Here is a 23226-nt window from a genome sequence, read left to right as displayed (position 1 = left end):
TTCTAAGTCAATTGTAGCCACTTCATAGAATAAATATTCTTAAAAGTTATATAAAAATGTAATTTGACAATTCAAAACTGCTTGTTAATGTTCGATTGAATAAAATGTATGTCCAATTAATTCCATTTACATTCACTGGTCCAAGAATATATTATACAGGTTGAATTAATTAAACAAGTCAATCTTAGCAATATTAATTTATTTTAAACAAACAGCATATAACACACTAATAACAGGATGTAAAACACTAATAACTTATATGATATAAAAAAAATATTACTGAGACTCTTAAAGTGATTGACTAGAACTTAAAAAATATATAAAATATTTTTGGTGTAAAAATCTTAATGGAAATGAAAATACACTAAATAATAAAAACAATACATTACATCACAGATAATGCTTAAAAATATTTTAAAAGAATTTTTCTTTAAAATGATATTATTATTGGAAGATATGTTCTCAATAATTATTTTTAGGTGAAAACTATTATTATCTATGGAAGACTAGCATGAATTATTTTTATATAAAAAATTGGATAACTATGAACACTGGACGCTAGGAAAAGTTTTCAGCCAGTGATTTTTACTACAACTGTCATTGATTAAAAACTATTAATTTGTATAACAAAAAAAAAATATATAGAACTATACTAAGGAACTTGGACATTGTTATCGTAATATGAGAATGTATATTCGTCATGGACGGAGAAAATGCACATTTTCTACTAGCAATAATTTAACTATTTACTACTAATTTTATCCTTATATAAATAAACATATATTACAAATCAACCATGATATGAGTAAACAATGGATGTAGGACGGTAGCAACTTCTGTGTACATCAATGAATTCAGACCATCTTTTTTCATTTCTTGTTTCATATCTCGATTGAATCTTATCCTGAAAAAAATAATAATCTAACTCTCTCATACAAAAAAAATTATACAAAACAGGTAGCTTTTGCACTTACACTTTCCGTTGTAATTTCTGTGAAGACATATAATAACGACTCAATGAAGGTTCATAACGAGTAATTTTTATACCTGCGACTTTAAGACGATTGTGAAGATCACTTTTATCACCAGTGTTCCCATTTGTCATTCCATTTATAAGTTTAAATTGTTTCGAAGATATTGACACAACACCACTAAATACATTTTGGTGTGGAAGGACAAATCTAGAATTGGTAATGTTATTAAAGTATTATGGTCGGGCAGTTCTATGAAACATATTGTACTTATATTTGAAAAATATCTAAATAAAAACTATCAACCTCAATTTATTGATACTAGATGATAGATGTCGAGGAAGTTTTGTACAGGCATACAAATTAGCTGGCCTAAGTGGGAGTAGATCCACATTATGCAATACCAGGCAAGGAAAACCTGCGCGTATTGCCGCTGCAGCCCCGATATTCATTAGCTTTGCCGTATTAAATGGCTTACTATCAACTTGTTCCACAACATAGATCCTGTAGTGGATAAACTGTCTTCTTAGAAACATGTGCATATAAACCAAGAAAGCGCGTAATTGTTCAGCTCTGTCCCTGTATGCAAAATATTTAACATCACATTATCGGTAAATAATAAATAAATAAAAATATTACCTTATTACCTATATGGAATAATGATAGCAGTGCTAAGACTTGGTCTGCACTCGACAGGTACGTATTCCCCTCCATCTTTAACCCTATGATTCTCAACTAAATCACCGTCAGCAATACTGATAGAAAGAGTGGAATCATCATAAACAACATTGTAGTAATCACACTCAACAATTGCAGTACTAGAAAAGTTTTCAGCAGTGTCATAGAGCAAATTGCTCAAAATATGCTCCCTTTCAATAAACTCATAGGTTCCTTTTGCATTTCTGGAGGGATGAAGAAGTATGAAAAACAAGAGCACAATTAATCCACAGTACAAAATTTTCTTCTTAATTCCATAGTAACGCATGACCCACTATAAATATAGTAAGAATGAGAATTTATTTGTATTTATTATCTCATATATTGCGTAACTTAGAATTTAAATGATATGTATAACTTAGGACCTATAACCTAAATGATGCAACCAAGTTACAAATAATTAATATGTCAAATATAAGTATATAAGTTTAAACTATGACAAAAACGTCAAATGATCTCGGTATCAGGTACTTACTGAGTTCATAAATTCATGAAATAGAGTTTCAATTATTGACATCATTATATTAGATCAAAAGCGTGTGACTGAAAAATATTAATATTATTTTTAGGTATGAAGGAAATAGGAAACTTGTGCAAAATTTTTATTTTGAAGGCTCTTTCTTGATTATTTTTTGTAAGCGATCATAAAAGTAAGAAAAAATTAAAACTACCCTCCAAAAATAATATTAAAAGTATTTTGTTCCGAGATCGTAGACACCAGTGTCCAGGCAAAATGTATTTAACTGGCATAGAATTAAAAAAATAAAATATACACAATGTCAAATGACGAAGAAAAAGATATCAGCGTCGTTCCCGTATATTTTGAAGAAAGTGGTGATAATTCAATTGAAGTTATTCGGAAATGCAATACAACGAACAATATTGATACATCATGGGATCAAAGCAATTATGTTTCATTTAAAGAATCGAAAGAGAGTCAGCGTGAGAAAACTCCACCATATTACAGTATAATGATTGACGCAAGTCCTTCAGACAGTAGATCAAATAGTTCTACGCAGACGGATATAGTAGGACCAGTTGTTGAAGACGGCTTAGTCGATGTAAACCTATCTTTTAGCAAAGATTTTAATGCAGTGGAAACTTCATCCAATGACAGTGACGATGTCCTGAAATCTTTAGGTAGTAAACGTTATAGACACGATTCCTTTGAAGAAAAGGTTAACCCACCCTGGAAAAAGACGAAGTGTACGGGTTCCAGTACATCAAGCTCATCAGATTTGACAGAACCTAAAGCTGCAGAATCTGTTTCATCAAATAAATTGTGTTCTGAATCAGATGTTTCTTTTAAATCCATCAATACAAATTATTCCTACAAAGTTCGCAAAAGACGAAAATCTGATTCAAATCTTTTTAAGGATATGTTACATCGATCTAGAAAATGTAGCAGTTTGGGCAAATGTAAATATTTAGAAAATAATATATCAGGTATGTTCAATAATAATAAAATATTCCTATATCTTAACACATTATGAAAGTATAATTTTAATGTATATATTTGTTTTATTATCAAATAAAAAACATTAATACGGTTTTGCTTGTATATCTTATATAATTTTACATTAAACAAAATTTTACCGTTGATTTTATAACTATATACATTTAATTATTCCTTGATTTAAACTCAGAACAAGCTGTGTCACAAATCAAAATAATCAATAAAAACATTTTGTGAATTTTAAAAACCGGCCGGCGTCGTTTTGTATATATAGCACATGACATCATTCCTCTCAAAATCCTAACGAATAAATTAAGAATGTATTGCACTTGATGGCAATGCTTAGAAATTGTGACTTTGTGTTTTTAATATATGTTTACTATATAAGTTACATTTTAATGGGTTTTTTAAATGATATTTCGTTTCGTGGTTTGTCAGGTGGAACGCCTAGGAAGGATAAATCGTATAGACGTAGCAACCGCACTAAAGTGTGGAATATTGTGGATATTTGCACTTGGATTGGCAGGAAGGTAATTAATTATTTGTTTTTTTTATGCTACACATTAGTAAACTGCTGAAGAAATAGTTTTTGTGAACGTTATGATTTATTATAAATTTATTGTATTTTTGTACGTACTATTTGTATTCTCGTTACTATTTATAACTAATATAGAGTAGATATTAAATTATAAATATTAATTTAACTTTAAATTAAAAAGTAGAGTATAGACATGAATGAAGCAACTAGTGATGTGAAATGTACTTCTATGCAAATATTTTTAATACATATTTCAGACACGATTCTATTAGAAGAGCTTCTTGATTTAAACTATTTTTTTTTAATATTTCAGGGTTACCAATCCATAACAGGTTTGTATTCAGATATTGTTCGTGAACCCATAACACTAAAGGAGAATAAAGACAATATGTTAATGGAAGAAGTTAAAGTTCTCAAAAATATTATGGAAGAAATCGATAGTAAACAAGCGCGTCTGGCACGAGAGAACGAACTACTTAAGGAACAAATGAAAAACATGCTGTCCAAAATAGTGGAACTCGAAAATAAATTAAGGTAGGCATTTAAATACAACTAATTTTGACTAAATTATAAGAATTTATAATAAAATATCCTTTATCAAACTGCCAACACTAGAAGATGTTTCTTTCAAACAAAAAATAGACAATCTTCACACCTGATAGTATCAATGACGGTATATAAATATAGAACAGGACTCTGCCTGTAGTTTATTATACGATACAACCTGTGGAGTGTTGGTGATTACTGATCATAATATTATCGTTGCAGTCGTCAACCTATAGTGACGCCATCGGTACCATCCTGCCCGCCACCACCACCGCCACCCCCTCCCCCACCGCCCCCTCCTCCTCCACCTCTCACGTCGAGCAAGCCCCTCGCCCGCGCCCACACCATTCCTCGATGTGGCTCCGCACCACCCAGGATAGCTGCACCCAGGCTGACCATCACACCGCAAGATATCGCCAACGTGAAGCTAAGAAAGACGAAGGTATTTGTAGAATGATAATAATTACAAGTTCAAATGTCGCTGATATTCTTATAACGAAAAAAGTGGGGGCGTTGAGTAGAGGCCCGGGGAGTAATTTGTAATATCCTTTAGCTAGGATAAGTTATAGTGATTTTTCAGTAGGTGTAAAAATGGGGGGTGTAAAAAAATAATCTATTCTCAAAGTGGGTAGTACACAAAATATGTTTAGGAATCTCTGTTATAAAATATGGATGTATTTTTGTAAATGCTAAATTAAATTAACATTATTCCATTCGAGGACAATCCGGTGAGGCCGAAACGAGTTCAAAAGGACACCCAACAACCGCTGGTGACGCAGCACATGCTGGAGGCGACGCGAGCCAGACTCGGCCGCAACAGACCCGTGGCCGCTTCAACTCCAAAACAACAGCTATCGGAATTGGAGAAGTCAGTTCCATAGAGACATAGAGACATTCCATAGACACATGTCCTATCAATACATATTATAACACAAAGCCCTCGCCGCGTCTGTCTGTTTGTCTGTTCGCGATAAACGGAACAACTACTGAACCGATTATCAAACAGTTATCACAACTCGATAGTTTGACTCTCGAGGAATGTTTTAGTATATAATTTGTTAAGTTTTTATATTTACTTGTGTTTACATTAACGATATTTGTTGAAGATGTCGGGAAAACATGAGCCGTCTGAGGGTTTTTAACGAAAACGCTGCTTAAAGTCTTTGAGATATAACAAAATAACATATGGTGGAATTGTGTGTCTTATACAGGTCTACAGAAAAGTCCGCGGTGGCATATGTCTATACCTTAAGGATAACATACATTAACATTCCTAAAGCGTTTATTGGAAAGCTATTTATATAAATACGGTATTAAGTCTTATCAAAATAAATTACTTCGTTTTCAAGCCTACATCAGTATATGTAAATTACTTTTTAAATCAGCAATTCGGGCGTACCATTTGAAAGTTATCATTATTATATAAGTTTAATAATTCTCAAAATTAGATAGGCTGTTTTATATTTTTTGTAAAGAGCCCGTGCGAAGCCGGGCCTTGCACCTAGTTATAAAATAAAATTATTATTTTTTTACAACTTCCTTTATCAAATACGATATTTTTTTTTTTTTAATTAGAACATTGCTGCTATATAGCAATTTAATCAAAAAAATATTCTTTCAATAAAGCTATTGATTTATTTTATCTGTTAGAAATGTGACGTGACATCTTGGAGCGGTATTCCGATTTCAAAAACCGCCACACTTATAAGTAGTTTATTTTTTCCAGAATATGTAGTGGTGCTGTTATAATTCACATTCGGTGTCTATTTATAACTCACGTGTGGTATTAAAGACAAAAATGTATTAAATATATTATAAACCTTGAATACTTATACCCACGTTTTCTTTTCTAGATGTCTATTACAAGAGTCGTCTGTTACTTCGTTGTATCGTCGTCGTGTGACTCGCGGTACTTTTCGTAGCGCCGAGGAGCTACGAGTTCGCCCTTATCCTACGAGATGCGCACGATCTCCTCACTCACCTCGTTCCAACTCCCTCTCTCGAGCTACGACGTCACCCCTAAAGTTTCCTCTTATTTGTCCAAACAAAGAAAATACAGAGTGATTGTCAATAAAAAGTTCGTATTGGTTAAATGTACGTGTGGACGAGGCTTCTGATAGCCGGAGTTTCTGTCGTCAGCTTAACACCAAACACACAAAATAATTGCACACCAGCTGAAAACATATAATTAAATTTAATTGATTGTTGCGTTCGACAAATTTTGTATTTACCAAGAGGGATAATTAAAGAGGTTTGAATAAAATTAGGTTTAGTTAATCAAAGAGTCATGAGACTTCGAAAATATTCAAATAATAAATATTGATAAGTTTCTTATTCGTTTACTGCTATATTATGAACGGTTAACTAACTACTTATGTTCGTTTGACATTATTATTTGATAAAATATAATTTTCTTTAATATATTAGCCAACGTTCGTGAGTTTTCTGTATTTAGAATTTAATTTATTTTATTACATTTGTATGTCGACTATTGTGACGGGTATCTTGTAGATGTATCTAAATGACGAAAAATAACTTGAATTATAACGCATCTTAAGTTTTTAAAGTAACTGGTTAGATAATAAACTGATAAACAATGATTATTGTAAATATTATTAATTTCATTTGTTTATTTTAAATTGTATATTTGTGATTTATTTTATAAATATTTGCTACACCATTTTTTGTGTAGGTAAAAAAAATTGTATATATTAATTAAAATTTTGATTCGGAAAATAAACCTTTTACATGTTATTTATTGCTTCCTTTTTATTATATCACCTACCATAATGATTTCATTACTTTTAAAAAAGCATCTCAATAAGTGTGAACATAAACTATTTTTAATGCCCAAGAATCGATATTAAGGTGTATATAAAAACAAACAAATAGGAGTAGAAATTGAATTCACAATTTGTTATGGTCAAGAGGTTTTTAAGCGTTGAGAATACTAAATGAAATAAATGATGTCTTTTAACTTTGTGACACATTTTCTGTTCAAGTAAATCAGTGATCGTATTCTAAATTAACTGAGCTTTTTAATATATTAAATTTCTGGACTCAGTTTCTGAACATTAATATTGTCATTTGACAGTTGACATTTGGATCAACGATATTGATGTCAACGAATGCCTTAAATTTTGAAAATATTGCTAAATAATGTAAATCTACACTGTTAATTTCATAATAGAATTATTTAGAATGTGATATATTTAAATTTGATTTTTGATGATTAAACATTCAGAAATAGTTATAATTAGGTATCAAAAGTTCAAATGGATTTTAGCTCCCTCAACCCCTCAACATCTAATGCTTTGAATTTAGCAGCCAGGAACAATGATGTCAAGACTGTCAAGAGATTACTTAAGAAGATGAACCCAAATTGCTGTGATAATAGAGGTTGGACTTGCCTTCATGAAGCTGCTGCCAGTGATAGTTATGAAAGTCTAGATCTAATTCTGAATCATCAGAATCTTAATCCTCTAGTAGAAACTTATGATGGACATACAGCTCTGTATCTTGCTTGCCAGTATATGAGTTCTACTAAGACCATAAAAAAGTTACTTAATGAAATACCTGATATAGCTAATTACGGCAGTACAGAACAGGTGACACCATTGCATGTTACATGTGGTCAAGGAAGAACGGAAGTAATTCAGCTGTTATTAGATTATGGAGCCATGGTAGATGTTCAGGACTTTGATGGAGACACTCCATTACATGATGCAGCCTTAGATAAACACGACAAGTCTGTATCCATTTTATTACATGCAGGAGCTAATCCTGAAATAAGAAATGAAGCCTCCCTTACTGCATTCCATCTAGCTTGTTACAAAGGCTGTTTTGAGGCAGTTGAAAACTTCCTACCGTTTATAAATGATATAAATGAAATTGCACTAGATGGTGATACGCCACTGATTTTAGCTGCTCAAGGCTCTAATCATGATGTCGTAAAATTGTTATTAAAAAATAATGCAGATCCAAATTTAAAAAATAAAAGAGGTGATTTAGCCCTGACTAAAGCTTTAACTACGGGTAACAGTGAAATGTTTAAAACACTTCTCCAAGTGACAGACATAGCTGTGATTAGTCCAAATATAATATATTGGGCTTGTAAGCCTCACATTTTCAACTTGGACATTCTTGAAAGCCTTCTCATATTTAATTTAGGTCCAACCTTTTTTGATTACTACGAACAATTCTACATAACTTTGGAGAAATTGGGTGAATACAGACCAAAATACTTAACTAATGCCCCCATCAACTCACTGCTAAGCATTAGTGAATACATATACACACAGAGCCGTCAAAGATTTGAGGAATTTTTTTATTTATTCCTTATGGGCGGAGTTTTAGTTAATGCTATGGATATAAATGAATGTCCTCCCCTTGTATACATACATTATTGTCTTCATTCCACCTGTTTTAAAGAGGTTACTTACATTCTAAGTCATTTGAATTTAATTTTTATCTTTTTATAACAATTGAGAGTAATTGTTTGCAGGTATTAAAGATATTTCATCTACACGGTTGTAATGTTGACTACTGTAGTACATTAACTCATCCACGGGGCAGATTTTTACCGGATGCATTCCACGCTTCTCTCGGTTCAGATCCATCGACTGCAGCCATGATGTTACCGTACAGCTTACATTGTGATCCCGAATATTTATTGACGTTTGCTCACGAAAATGGTTTATTAGGCAGAATACCAGCATTCGTAAGTATCGAGTATTTATTTTTGTTTGTAAGTCAACAGATAATCATTAAGGGTTTAGCCTTGGGAAGCCGTAATAAAGATTTTATACGTATCACACATAAAAAGGATGGAGTATACAACAATTAATTCAGCCCAAATAACAAAATTTAGTATATTGACTTGACAATATTATCAACCACATTGTTTTGCAGAATTTTAAGGATATTACACATTTTATTATACCAGTTATATTATAAATTAAAAAATTAATGTACTCATTCTCATTCCATTCCACGTGTTTTATTCCATTGATATTTTTTTTTAATATGACTTATCTTTTCTTGCAGGTTAAAAACGAACTCTTATCAATGATTGGCGGCACTGAGACCTGCGCTGAAAATTTAGCATTCACAGTGTTACCATTGACACATCTATGTAGACAAAAAATTAGATTGTTAATAGCAAACACAGGTTATAAAACCACAGATGAATTTTTAAATATTTTAGATAAAATCAATATACCTCAAATTTTAAAAAAATATTTGCGATACATGTAAAATATTGCTATATTTGTCTTTCATCATCATCATCATCAGCCTATCGGAGCCCACTGCTAGGGTTCGAACATTATAAGAGTGATATTTATACATTTGTGATATTAATTTAGACATGAATCAGCTTTTGTTTAGTTGTTTGTTAGATTATGTAATATAAAAACATGTTGTAATAAATAGTTTATTAAAAAAGATTATTAATACAGTATACTTATTTCTAGAGTCTTGTAAGAAATATATTAAAACCCTTTAGTATAATAAATACAGATGTAATACAATGATTTGGTATGAGTACACGTGGAATACAATTCTATATGGAATTATTTGAAGTTTGCGCCATTGGCCATGAACTCTTCTATTTCCGCGACACTGTAAAATAAAAAAATATAACTAGATGAAAATATTAATAATTTTTGAGTATCAGTAGTGGACTTTTGATTAGTGTATGTTACTTTTGCTTCAAAATCATCATCATCATCATCATCATCGGCCTATCAGAGCCCACTGCTGAGAAGGTTAGAGCATTAATCAACACGCTTGCTGAAGACGGGTTGGCGATTTCAATCTTATAATTTGAAATTACAAAACCAGGTTTCCTCACGATGTTTTCCTTCACCGTCTGTCACTGGTGTCTAAATATGTACTCTTAGAATACTGCCTGATACTGCCAGGTTTCGAACCCGCACCCTGTTGTGTGTGATTGGCGGGCTTTTAACCTCCAGGCCACCAAGACTTAATTTTCTAATTGAATAGAATTATACATACGTTCTGGGCACGAATGTGAGATTTTCGACGCCCTTGTCTGTGATGAGCACGTCGTCTTCTATGCGAACTCCGCCAAAGCCTCTGAATCTATCCATTACATCCCAGTTAAAGAACTGCGCCAGTTTCTGGGTACGTTTAGCTGCATCTAACAACTGTAAATATAAATTGCATAATCACAATGTTTTAAAAGTCTCATCACTTAGCAATATAATATAAAATTTACACTAATTTTTATACTGGAAATTCTGGGACATTACAAATACTTTAGAATTAAATAATTAGGATATTATTAACCTTTGGTATGAAGTAACATCCGGGTTCAATAGTAAGGATCATGCCGGCTTCCAAGATCCGGGCAGTTCTTAGTCTTCCAAGGGGCCCGCTGGGTCTGGGAGGGCAGTGCTTGAGGTAACCCCCTACATCATGCACATCTAGACCCAACAAGTGACCGAGGCCATGAGGTTGAAGGATGCCATTCACACCAAACTATGGGATATTAGTTATTATCAACATCCAGGGAACAACTAATCAATAAGAATAAGTTTTTGTAACTGAAAGTATTTTAACTTTAAAGTGTTTACATATACAGTAGAATCCCGATTATCCGAACATCCGATTATCCGGACTCGCGTCACGGCCTTAGTACCGCGCAACTAGACACGTAGCGACAAGTTTAAACGCGCCTCCGAATGTTTACTCCCGCTCTCATTTGTTTGCATGATTGTTTGTTATTGTTTCATTTTCTCTTATAACGTTTAACTGATAGGTTGTCTTCTAAGCGTAAAAGAGTAGTGTTGTCTCTTCGAGACAAAATGAAGATAATCGAGGGTATAAAAAATGGTGAATCTGGCAGTAAGTTGGCGCAAATATATGGTGTAGGAGTATCTACGATATCAGACATTTAAAAAAAATCTGCTTCTTTAATGAAATTTACTTGTGCGCCTGAGTAAGAAGATGGCAGCTCGCAGCGTAAAGTCATGAAAAAACCTAAGAATGAGATTCTAGAGAACGCAGTTTTCACTTGGTTTTTGCAATAGTTTTTTAAATCGTTTTGTCTAAACGACGTAGGTACATATGTCAAACTCATTACATAATATAACATTTAAATTTCAAATATTGTTTGATTTGACTATGAAATCGATTATCCGGATTTTCGATTATCCGAATTACCACTGGTTTTAATTGATTCGGATAATCGGGATTCTACTATACCTTGTTTTTTTATTAATCAAATTCCCTTATACATGTTACAGTTATTAGGCTTTGTGATAAACTTTTTAAACTAAATATCTCTTTGCAATTACCGCAATCATTTTCTCCACTTCTCCCTTCAAGAGTCCACCTCTCTTGAGATGTTCCAACATGGCTCTATTCGCAGCTAGATGCATGTCCGTCCATTTGACTCCCGGTTTTCCTTGTCTGTATATTTAAGGAAATCTTTTACTAATGTATTATTTATTTTAGTACTATTGTTTTTTTTGTTTCTTTGTTTCTTTCTTTTTTATGATTATTGTAAACCTGTAATAAAACTATATATAACAGGGTCACCTAATAACCGCATCTCTTGCAGCGAGCACAGCTTCATATATGAGCTTCTGATCTTCAGTGAACTTTCCATTAGCAGGGAAAGAGCATGTGATGTCTGCGGCGTACCCAGCATAGTTGCCACCCATGTCGAATAAACTGTGAATAGATTTTGTTTCATATATATCGAATACTTACATAAGATATATACACTTTTAAATAGAATTTTCTGTTAGATAAATTAATTAAATTTCCTATCTCACTCTATTCCATTTTTAAGAAAGAGATGAATAATTATATATTTAACACTGGTTAGTGAAACTATGAAAATCGAAATAAGATTTCATAGCTAGTCACTTAGTCCCATAAATATATATTAAGTCTTATAACCTACACTGACCATAATTCCATGACACCTTAATCTATAAACTCAAAAGGCATTCATTGTCGTTGAGATGGTCCTTAAAGTGGTGGTCATATGTATGGAACATGATATCCTCTCAAACACCTCATACTAACCATATATCCCCATCCTTTAACATCTTATTATTCGGAGCTGCGGCGTGTCCGTAGTGCAAAATGGCAGAATTGTCACCCGAGCCGCATATACATGTATAGGACACGTGGCGACACCCGCCCACACGGTAACAATAATCGAGGAATACTGATTCGCATTGATACTCCAGAAGGCCGGGCTTAGCGTAGAGCATAACCTGGAATATTTAGTTCTTATATCCTATATGGTTGAATAGTATTGCCTATATGTATATATATTTTTTTGCCCAATTCCTATTTATATTACCTATATATTCGCATTAATTCCTGGTGTTTTGTTTTTGATATATATACGTAGGCGGTCTCACAACGAATTGGCCTTACTATGAAATAATGAAGGAAATGTAACGAAACCAATTTTATTTTTCAATATAATCACCATGAATACTAACAGACTTCTGTTATATGTGAATCAAAATTTCTAAACTTTTATAAATTGATCACAATTTTTATCCACAAAATGATTAAGACGCCTGCAACCCTTCATTGCTTAAAAATTTTCTTCGTCTTAAGCTTTTAATTTTCAAATAAATAGTGGTCGGACGGGATAAAGTAAGGACTGTAAGGTAGTTTCCACTTAGATGAACCCGTATTGACGAACTTGCATCTTTCGTAACACCAGCTATTGTCATGAGGCAATAGGACACCTTTAGCCAGCTTGCCTTTCGTTTTTCCTTTATCTTGTTTCGTAATTCATATATTAAATAAGCATAATAGTAGCCATTCACGACTGTTTTACGTTCTTTATAAATAATCTGTTTTACATTTTTTAAAATCGTCTCAAAGATTGTGCTCATCAGTTTTTTTGTTGATTATTGCTTTGCTTTTCTTGGGGGCTTTTCACTCTTATAACGGCATTCCATTGACTCGCGCTTATTGTGCGGATCATTATATAAGACCATAATTTCCTTACCAGTCACTAACCGCTCGATCTTTGAATTTTCGCCACAAAGATCCAAGAACTCAGAATCACAGCAAACTCTTAATGAGATCTAAGAATTTCGCGAGTATTCATTAAAATAAAACTAATATTTTTCGGATTTACTACGCGTATTTTATTATTTTAAGTACATGATCCCGATGTTTCGATTACTTTTCAGCAACCGTGATCACGGACACACGAAACAGCGCACTCTTTCCTCTCTTTCTCCTCTGTACCGCTTAAAGAAGTCTCGTCAGCCATCTTGCATTCAATTTTTTCTTGTGAAGTTATTCACGGATCGCACGATAAACGGTATTCTTAGATATCTCAATCGTAACTGCAATCTCACTTATCTTCAAACGGCGCTCTCTAAAAACCTCCTTTTCGATATGTGCAATCTTTTCGGGAGTATCCACTTCCACAGGTCGAGCGTGGTGGCCAATGTTTTCAACGATTTCCCTTCCGAAGCGAAACCCTTTACTCATTTTTTCACTGAGCTATAAAAGGAGCATACTCCTTATACACGCCATCCAAATCTTGTTTTATTTGGGCAGGGGGTAAAGTTTTTTTAAACAGTAACTTTATGACACTTCGATACTCAGTTTTCGACATAATGAAAAAAATACGCGACTCTCGTTATTCCAATGTCTAAACTAAGACTAAGCTTTTCATGTCGATGCTGGTTTCGTATATTAAGTTAACGATCAGCGTCCTGTCTAATGCAACACAACATGTAGCGACATGCAGCGGAGGACCATATCAGGCCGAGTCATTATGGGACCGACTACGTAAATGATTTGAAACTAGATTCTTCTTAAATGAAACTAGTATTATTCGGATATACTCCGCGGATTTTATCACCTCGTCTGCCCGTGATCACGGTTGCTGCAAAGTAACCGAAACGTCGGGGTTATGTAGTTTTTAAATAATAAAATCCGCGTAGTATATCCGAATAATACTAGTTTCATTTAAATGAATAAAACTCGCGAAAATCTTAGATCTCATTAGATTCTTCTTAGTCTACGAGGATGTTGTAAATTTTTTGGGTAATAATAACGCTATAACCTCAAAAAACTTTTATAAATCGGACCAAAACACAATTTTTACAATATTTCGTTGTTATTCGAAGTATCCTTCTTTTTTTCGGTCAAAGAGGAAGTTGGACATCTTATGAGTAATAAAGGTGTGTCTCAAATGATTTTCTGAATTTTATTATATTACGACTACATACTCCCGACGTTTCGTTTCCTCCACAGCAACCGTGATCACGGTTATACGAGATGTGAATGTCCGTCATTAGTCTTGTTATTTGTCACCTACAGCCAAGGATTTGTTTATTTTCTAGCGTATCTCTCTGGATTCACGCAGAAAGCGTGCTGTGTCTTGTGATCTTGTGGTGTGATCACGGACATGGGATTTTTAACGAGGTGTTAGATAAGCTATATGTTTAAAAATATGATCTATGTTCCACTTAAGACTAGACACTTTTATTTTTTATGTTGGACTCTCGTATAGACTTATGCAAATAACAATAAAAAAGTAAAATAATTGTTTTTCATGTTTCTGAGGTATGATTTTATATATCAAGGCTTCGGTTTCACTAAATTTCGTATAAAAAAGTCCACTATTATTCATATATTCTTTTTCGAGACTGGCAATAAACGCTGGCAACATTTTCTTAAAAAGCAAAATTAATTCTAATATAAAGGTTATATGTATTGACTATTAACGTTTACGTAAAATATGTATATACCTGTTTATGAGCATCGGACGATACTTTGCATATGTAACGCATTACTTCTATCTCCTCTGGCGTTTTGATGACGCGCCTGAAACCAAATGTTGCCCAGTTAAATTATTAAAATTAAAAAAAAAAATAACAATGCTATCACTTTGGATTACATATCGACCGATAATATTTAAAACTCCATAACAGTTAAAAAGAATTTTAATAATGGAAGATAACGCTATCAGAACAATACGCAATAAATCCTTATATTCGCATGTTTGTACTCACAGTTCAGCAATAATCGGAAATAGTGTTTCATTGTCCACTTTAAATCTGAAAAAAAAACAAATTTTCAGCACACAAAAATACTCATGAAATATTTAAGACATAAAAAAAAATATTAATTACTCATCAATGTCCTCAAACACAGCTTCCACAGCAGTTAGTCCGCTATCAGTGTTTGGACCGCTCTGGAAATATCAAAAATAGTAAATTTTCAAGATGATATGAAAAAAAAATGCATGTTTTTACTACAAAATACTTACAAGTGTTAGCAAAGTGTCAGGTTCGAGTGATTTTAATACGTCGCAGATCTGTAAATGAATTGAATACATGAAATAAACTATGTTCATAGTATTTATTTATAATTTTTTATTATACGGCTAGAAAACATGTAAAAAATATATAACTAACGGCCCATTCACACTTAAAACGGGTTAACATAAGATTTCTTTTAGATTTTTACCATTATTTATATATCCTTTTAATTTTTCATCTCTTTTAAGTACTACAACTTTTTCTAGAAATAAATACAGCCTATGTTACTCAAGATGAAGTAGCTATCCCATAATGAAAGAACTTTTGAAATTGGCATTATAGTTTTTGAGTTTGTTCATTACAAACATACACACATACAGAAAAGTAATTATTTCCTTCTTAAAATATCAGCATAGCTAGCTTCATAGCATAGAATACAATAAATAGCTGAAAAATAATGAAACAAAGACTAATAAATTTTTCGCATATGCATGAGGAAAAACTAATCTGAGATATCCCATATAAGTATAAATTATTGATGGATGAATCATATAAGTAGGTAGAATGGATTTTTCCACAGCCACTGAAGAATTTCAAAAACCTGTTGATTATGTTATTTATTTGGTTTTATATAAGCATGCAAATTTTTAACATTTATTTAGATATATGTAACAGTACACATAACACAAAATTTTACTTTAAAACTATTTTCTGTTATTGTATTATTTTTTTTTAATAATTTAGCTGTCTCAGTTTGTACCATTGTACCCTATTAAGTAGCCTGATTTAGGTTTTATATATGAAGTGCTGTTATTTTAGATTTTAAGTGAAAAAAATGTATACCTCATCAACATAGCGGACTTCATCAACCCCATACATATTGGTGTAATCTTGACAACTAAGTAGTTTGCCCATCCAAATTTCATACTCATCTGGCAGACGAGGCACAAAGACAATGCTTTTCTTGGTTTTTACATCAAGAGCAAAATAGCAGCCTGGCTCTCGTACGCCACAAGCCCATGTAAAATATGCTTCCTGAAATATTGTTATAATTTTATAATATAAAAATATAAATATCTGTATCCCAAAGAAACTTGCAGTAGTAAATATTAAAATTACATATATTTTTCTACAAAAAAGGATATTATACAACCCAACAAGCAATAGCAGATTTTACAAAACTTCATTTTAACAACACATACAAGTTTTTTTATTTTGTTTGATATGTAATAATTAGAAAATAGGAAACAAAAGTTAAATTGCACAAGACATAAAATACCATAATAATAAAATAACTTTTTCATTTAACTTTATTATCAAAAAATGTCTGTAAGTATTAACAGTACTTATACCTGTCGGAAGACATATTGGATGTCAGTATCATAGAGATTTATATCATCTCCACCTTGCAGAACAACTACTTGGCCACTCTTCAACTTTTCTGCAAGTCTATCTCTATTCTTAGCAAACAAGGACAATGGAACTTCATATGTACCAGGACCCATAGACCAAACACCAGCCATGTTGAACCTTACAACAGACACTAACTGATTAAAATTGGCAACTTACTGTGTAATAATTATTTTATAATGTTATCTTCTTAACACCAATGTTGATTGCTATCTTAATAACACCATTTATTATAGATTACTGATTAATAATACCTCTAATACAGCTACGTTTGATAACTTAGGTATATCGATTTCAGAGCACAAATCCACAACGTAGTAGATATGAATGTGTCCTGCAACTATGCAATTCGACGCATCTATGCAATCGAATCTCAACAGTGGACTGATAATTGATTAAAATTTACCTACGTTTACATATATATGTTCATTATTGCCATCATCAAAGAGGAGTAAACAGGAGTAAAAAAGGTTTCTTATTAGATATCACATCACACATGCAATATGAAGTAAATTTTATTCTTCGGTTTAGGCAATTGTAAAATTAACAGTTAACACTTATTTAACATTTTTCATAAATTCAATACAGTATATATAAAATGGTTAAATGAATATGTTGAATGTCTTTGGAAACGTATTGCTGAAGTCTGAACATTTTATAAAATTAACGTGATCACAAATACTTTACCTGTGTCATAGATAAATATCATAAAAAAAATGTAAACAAAGTCAAACGTCATCTATAAAATGTCATGGCGTTAGTAATATTTTATATTTTTTTATTATCTGGTTATTTGAAATTAAAATAAATAAATTTGGTTTGTATGTACTAATAATATTATTATGATATTTATTTAGATTAATTCTAAAAATATGTAATGATACAAATATGAAACAGTAGTCAACAGCCGATTAAGAAAATTGTGACTCCTATTGAAATTAAATAGCCATAACTTCTTAAAAGTAGAACATTCTCCTTGTACGTTTTGTTATAAAGTTACTAAGGCTTACGTATAGCCAATTGGACTGTACCTTGTATATGGTGTAAGCTTGATTGCATAATCTCAAAGATGAAGTGAAATAATTGATTTTTTATAAATACATGATTTTATATTATTATGAGATCTAAGACTTTCGCGAGTATTCATTTAAATGAAACGAATATTTCTCGGATTTTATTAATAAATAAAATAATAATAAAATACACGTAGTAATCGGAAAAATATTAGTTTCATTTAAATAATTTTATATTCCCTGTTTCCGAAATAGATTTGTTATTGCTTGAATGTACTCGAATAATTGAGAATACATTATAGGCATTATGTAAAAAACAATAACAAGGATATTTTATGATCAGTTCAAGGAATTATAACTATCATTATGTATCTATCGCTATGTTTTCTAAGAAATAAGATTCCTATACAGTCTAGAGAAGTCTTAGTTGAAATAATGTCACAAATAACTAAAAGAACATGAAGTCCTTCTATGGAAACACGTAATAATAAATTTGGGGTACCAATAATATGATAGGTTTCTCCTCGTGGAAAAATAATATTTTAGTCCTTCTCTGTATACTGGAAAAATAAGGAAAGGACAGGATATTTCTGAATTTTTTATTCTTAGGTAGTCATTAGTTGTCAATTTGATGCATCACCTTTATTGTATTGCTGTAACATTAACTTATAAGATTCAATACTTATGTTAGCGGACCGATTATGACCACGTTTAAGGTCTACATAGATATTGGATAACTTTTTCTAAGAGTGTTGAATAAGGTAATGACTTATATCAATCATCAATACAAATTATAAAACAAAGTCCCTCGATGCGTCTGTCTGTCTGTCTGTTTGCAATAAACGGAAAAACTGCTGCACCGATTATCCAGCAGTTACCTCCACTCGATAGCGTTATTCTCGAGGAAGGTTTTAAAAATGTCAACAATGTTTAATAATCTGAAAAATTATGTCATATTAAAAATCTATAGATTTTTACCACGATCTTAGATTTAAAAAATATAATTTACAAGTATCGTCGCAAAATTTAATTTAATTTATAAGTTAAATAACGGAATAAATGTTCATGTTTAAACCAAACTTTGTAAAAAAATCTATATAAATGCTATCTATACATGGTCAGCGTTTATATGCAACGTGTTTACGTTAGTATTTCTGGTTATTATATTGCAAGCGGTTTATTATTTAATGTTGTCTGACTAAACATTATTTACAATTGTTATTTTCCCGTATTTGTGTTTGTATTTATGACTATAATTTTCGTTGTTGTTGTTAATAATTAAATATTAATATCAGCTGTGGTCAACCTGTTGAGAGATCTACTTTAGAAATATGTGTCACAAGAACTTAATAAATTATTATTGTTTTAAATTATAATATAATTGAATTTCGACGTAAGAAAAATATTTTGGAAGTAATGTCTACAATGCTGCTTAAATGTTAAAGCATTAAATGATAAATTATATCAGATACGTTTTTATTTCTTTTTTTAGTCAACAATTGAAGTTTAAAAAAGGTTTTATTGTTTCTTCCTTTTTTTCACACAAATCGAACGAAAATAATTCTTTGCTGATTTCTGCTTAATAATTGTATTACTTTAATTACAATTTTCAGTCATGTGTGGTCATAAACTTATGTAACAAACATGTTAAACGAGTTGGTTACGTTGCTAAATTCTAGTAATAGAGTTGTAGTGGATCTGTAATGGCAAGTAAAGGAGGATTGCGTAGAAAAGTTTATCTAAATAAGTTCAAATGTCAAAAGAAATAGATACGGCTTTAAAATGAAGTTAGTCTCTTTTTTGAATATTATTTGTAGAAATAATTTAAATGGAAATAATAAACATTTGAATAAGTAATAACAAATATGGTGTAGACTTTTACTCATACGTTTTTAAAGCGGGCTGTAAATTACAAAGAAATAAAGACATGTGGTTCAGTATTATTAACATCTATCGATAAGATGTTTATTATTATTGATAAAATCATTCAATGAACGAATGTAGAGCATTATACTAACAATTTGTTTTGAACAACATGTGAATAATTAAACAGCTACATTAAAACGTTACATTGACGTCATAAAAAGTTAGGGCAAATGTCAATTGTGAAAAAGTATCCATGCACTCCAAAAGTAGTAACATAATTAAGTAAACAATAGTCATAAAACTAGCACATAAAAAAATTATTGACGAATTTCGTGATAAATATTTTTCGTGAAATGTTATTTTTTAATAAAAATAATGAGTCAGTCGTATATTATTAATGTATAATGTTTAAGAAATGTTTCTGTTTTAGGACTACAATCTCTTTTAAATTTCGAACCTAATTGACACTTGATAAAAGACAATCAAATGATTATTTTATTATAACCATTAAAGATATTAAACTTCGAAAATTTATTTTGAAGACAACACAGTTTATTAGATATCTGTTATCTGTATATATATGTACTTAAATGATGGTTATCATTTCCATTGTTATAAAGACTTGCTTAGATGTTTATTTTTTATAACCTGTGAGACGGTATAAGGAACTTAACCTTGTAAATATTTTGGTCTTGTTAATGTGGTTGAACTCAGTATAATGTTTGCAAACACGTAATGAAAAGAATATATAATATGAAGTCATTACCCCTCATGAGTCACATGTATCTACTCGCCCAGAGAGGGCGGCACGGTGACATACAACATAAAGACCACGTGCTGGTATTTGATTTTAACCAAACAAAACCATAAACTTGAGAATTACTTCGACTATTTAAGTAATCTGTTGTTGTAAAGAGCCATGATATGTTTAAAAATAATTAATTAATTAATTATAATTAGTTTGTTCGTTTCTAAACGTAAACAAATTACAAGACAAACATTTTAATAAATAAAATATTGTGACCAACATGTGGTTCAGTATGAAGTAATAGTAGGATAAACAAATTAAACTAAATTTTAATTATAATTTAATTCCATTTATTAGATAAATATTTTAATCTTATCTAAATCACAAGATCGATAAATTAAACTATCTAAAATCACAAAATGCACTAAAACATGCACACAGTAATATAACATTGATTTTTTATACCCGATTTGGTACGATTGTACATTGTTTTATTGATGTACTAGAGGACAAGATACATTAATAATTATAAGTATTGCCTACAAATTGCCTAAGTCATAGCAGGTATGCTCTTCAGACTAACATAATTATTGTATGTCTGATTTAACGTCCACCTGTCGCTTTAGTAGTGCGATACATTTTAACTTATATTTAACATGCGAGGAAATAACTGTACGAAGCGTTTCATTACTGTTATGTTTACAATCTCGTTCGAAAGTTGTCCCGATTGTATTCAGTGAACAAATTGTTACTTATTCTCATTATGAATGTAATAACTTTACAACTATTGACCTTATATTAAAATTGAGATAAACCTTACAGGAATCATTACAACTGAGAAGTCTTAGGACATAAACAAAGTTAAAGCTCTCGATTATGATATTTTATTATAACAAAATTTAAAGAACTTTGATATTTGGAAATGTCTCAGCACAAGTCTTGTTAAGAAACGTAACTATTAACAAAATATATAACATTATGGAAGGCATAGAAATACTAAAAGTTAAAACTCAGTTACGTCATTCAGTACTTTGATCAGTAAAGGTCACTATTATATGAAGAATAAATATTATGATTGTAGAGTACCGGCGGCCATTTTGGTTGGTTCTCGTGATTTGTACCGCGCGTGACACGTCATAGCTGGCCATCTCGCTCTCGCATGCTTTCCGCATATAGCACCATTGTAACCCGACACGTTTCTTACTCACAAGCGATTTCACAACACAATTCACACTTTCACAACTAAAATGTTTGTTTTTTTTTTTATAACATAAATAAATTAGGAATCTACAGATATCTCGTGACAAGATTGTTTCTTTTCTTTTAATCTTCGGACAGCCTCGGCGACAAGGGCGCGCTGCTCCAATAACCTTTCCACGAGATCAACTGGTTCTTGCTTTCTAATATAGTAAGGTGCAGCTCTTGCCCGGGCTTGCAGGTGAAGCTTTTGCTTTAAACCTAGTGTCAATTCTTCTATAGCAGGTAATCTATTTGAAGTTATTCTTCCCTCCTCCTGATTTGTGTTACGATTTTCATATCTAGAGGTCTCTTTCAACATAGCGTTGAGCGCTATTATGTACTATTACTAGTAATCACAAGTATCACCGGGGACGCGCAGCTACGTTAGCGTTTGTGGAATGAATGAGCGAGTGAGCCGTCTCGACCTGGTATAGGATTTGCGGGTCTCTGCGGGGCTGAGGGGGGAGGGGAGTGACGTAGTCAGATGCGCAGTCGTGCCGGGCTGTATACAAACAATACGATGGACGTAAATAAACACTAGAACCGACACGCCTGTAATATGAACGGTGTTATCTTTGTGTTAGTGGTTCAACCTGTCGGTCCACTTGACCAATTCACATGCGACGATGAAATCTTTCAACAATTTGATTAGATAAATTTGCGGGGTATTCAGTTTATTTTTCTATTCATCGTCTTGCTTTTAATACGGTCACGGCTGAATACAATGGGGCCTGACCTATATGGATGTATAATCGATGTCAGTAGCTGTCTTGCATAACCTTCGTTAAAAAATTATCTTCTGTATAATTTTGATATAACAATGAAATAAGCGTCTTAAAATTCATTGATTACAAATCATTTTGAAAGCGTATGACGCAATAACTCGAAACCTTGCAATTTCTACTTAAAGTTCCTATTACTTTGGACTGATGGTAATGGCATCTTGATATTTTGTTATTAAATGTAATATTATTATTCATAAATCTAACCCTCGATTATTAAAGTATTATATTATATTTTAGTCATATGTACCTAGGTTTTTTTCAATTGTTTTACCAAATCGTCGGAGAATATACATGGCGTGTGTGGTATGAATACTATAGATAGCTAAGGAATATTTATATGGTGCCCAATAAGTCAGGCCATTAGCTCATTGGTATTTAATTTCAAAATGTTCTAGAAAGGAATAATTGGTGCGAATAAAAATGAGCCATACGGTGTAGGCATTGTGATCAAAATAACGTTTTACTTAGGTCAGTTGTTTGTCTGTAGTTGTGAGTTGGCTGTATCGCTGAACCAAAACTAAAAACGGCCATTGCCCTCTCTTTTTATGCGGTTTTTTCCTGAGTTTATCGAGTTCGCCGTACGTTGGCTAAATACGTCTACTTGGCTTGAATTATTATAATCGTTAAGTTGAACAAAAAATAAATACAACGT

General features: G+C 31.8%; 4 protein-coding genes across 6 annotated transcripts; 2 read left to right on the top strand and 2 right to left on the bottom strand.

Moving 5' to 3' along the window:
• Positions 1-182: 182 nt before the first annotated feature.
• Positions 183-2102, bottom strand: LOC116770817 (beta-1,4-galactosyltransferase 2-like). Of its 2 annotated transcripts, none has more exons than XM_032662437.2 (4): positions 1619-2102; positions 1278-1550; positions 975-1181; positions 183-904 (listed from the first exon to the last, which is right to left on the bottom strand). In XM_032662437.2, exons 1-4 carry the CDS (start codon positions 1954-1956, stop codon positions 784-786), a joined length of 939 nt encoding a protein of 312 aa, XP_032518328.1. In that variant the 5' UTR covers positions 1957-2102; the 3' UTR covers positions 183-783. The 2 variants fall into 2 exon arrangements, with proteins under 2 accessions (XP_032518328.1, XP_032518329.1); XM_032662438.2 differs by having other exon boundaries at positions 784-904; positions 1048-1181.
• A 272-nt stretch (positions 2103-2374) lies between these two features.
• On the top strand, positions 2375-6982 carry LOC116770880 (uncharacterized). The gene is made up of 6 exons (XM_061520894.1): positions 2375-3134; positions 3583-3674; positions 3996-4216; positions 4451-4670; positions 4948-5096; positions 6082-6982. The coding sequence occupies exons 1-6, from the start codon at positions 2465-2467 to the stop codon at positions 6290-6292; spliced, it is 1563 nt and encodes a 520-aa protein (XP_061376878.1). The 5' UTR covers positions 2375-2464; the 3' UTR covers positions 6293-6982.
• A 352-nt stretch (positions 6983-7334) lies between these two features.
• On the top strand, positions 7335-9682 carry LOC116770969 (ankyrin repeat and SOCS box protein 3-like). Its single transcript, XM_032662625.2, has 3 exons — positions 7335-8661; positions 8733-8948; positions 9275-9682. Exons 1-3 carry the CDS (start codon positions 7504-7506, stop codon positions 9482-9484), a joined length of 1584 nt encoding a protein of 527 aa, XP_032518516.2. The 5' UTR covers positions 7335-7503; the 3' UTR covers positions 9485-9682.
• On the bottom strand, positions 9649-17554 carry LOC116770972 (xaa-Pro dipeptidase). 2 transcript variants are annotated; one of them, XM_061520817.1, is made up of 13 exons: positions 17334-17554; positions 16866-17043; positions 16357-16548; positions 15522-15569; positions 15385-15446; positions 15265-15309; positions 15001-15076; positions 12290-12483; positions 11795-11929; positions 11551-11665; positions 10541-10732; positions 10247-10398; positions 9649-9850 (listed from the first exon to the last, which is right to left on the bottom strand). In XM_061520817.1, the coding sequence occupies exons 2-13, from the start codon at positions 17034-17036 to the stop codon at positions 9802-9804; spliced, it is 1431 nt and encodes a 476-aa protein (XP_061376801.1). In that variant the 5' UTR covers positions 17037-17043; positions 17334-17554; the 3' UTR covers positions 9649-9801. The 2 variants fall into 2 exon arrangements, with proteins under 2 accessions (XP_061376801.1, XP_061376800.1); XM_061520816.1 differs by having other exon boundaries at positions 17178-17552.
• Positions 17555-23226: the final 5672 nt, after the last annotated feature.

Source organism: Danaus plexippus, chromosome 7 (assembly GCF_018135715.1).
Source record: "Danaus plexippus chromosome 7, MEX_DaPlex, whole genome shotgun sequence".
In the NCBI taxonomy this organism is placed as follows: domain Eukaryota; kingdom Metazoa; phylum Arthropoda; class Insecta; order Lepidoptera; family Nymphalidae; genus Danaus; species Danaus plexippus.
Note: the sequence above shows the minus strand (reverse complement) of the source record. Positions and strands in the feature narration are given on the sequence as shown.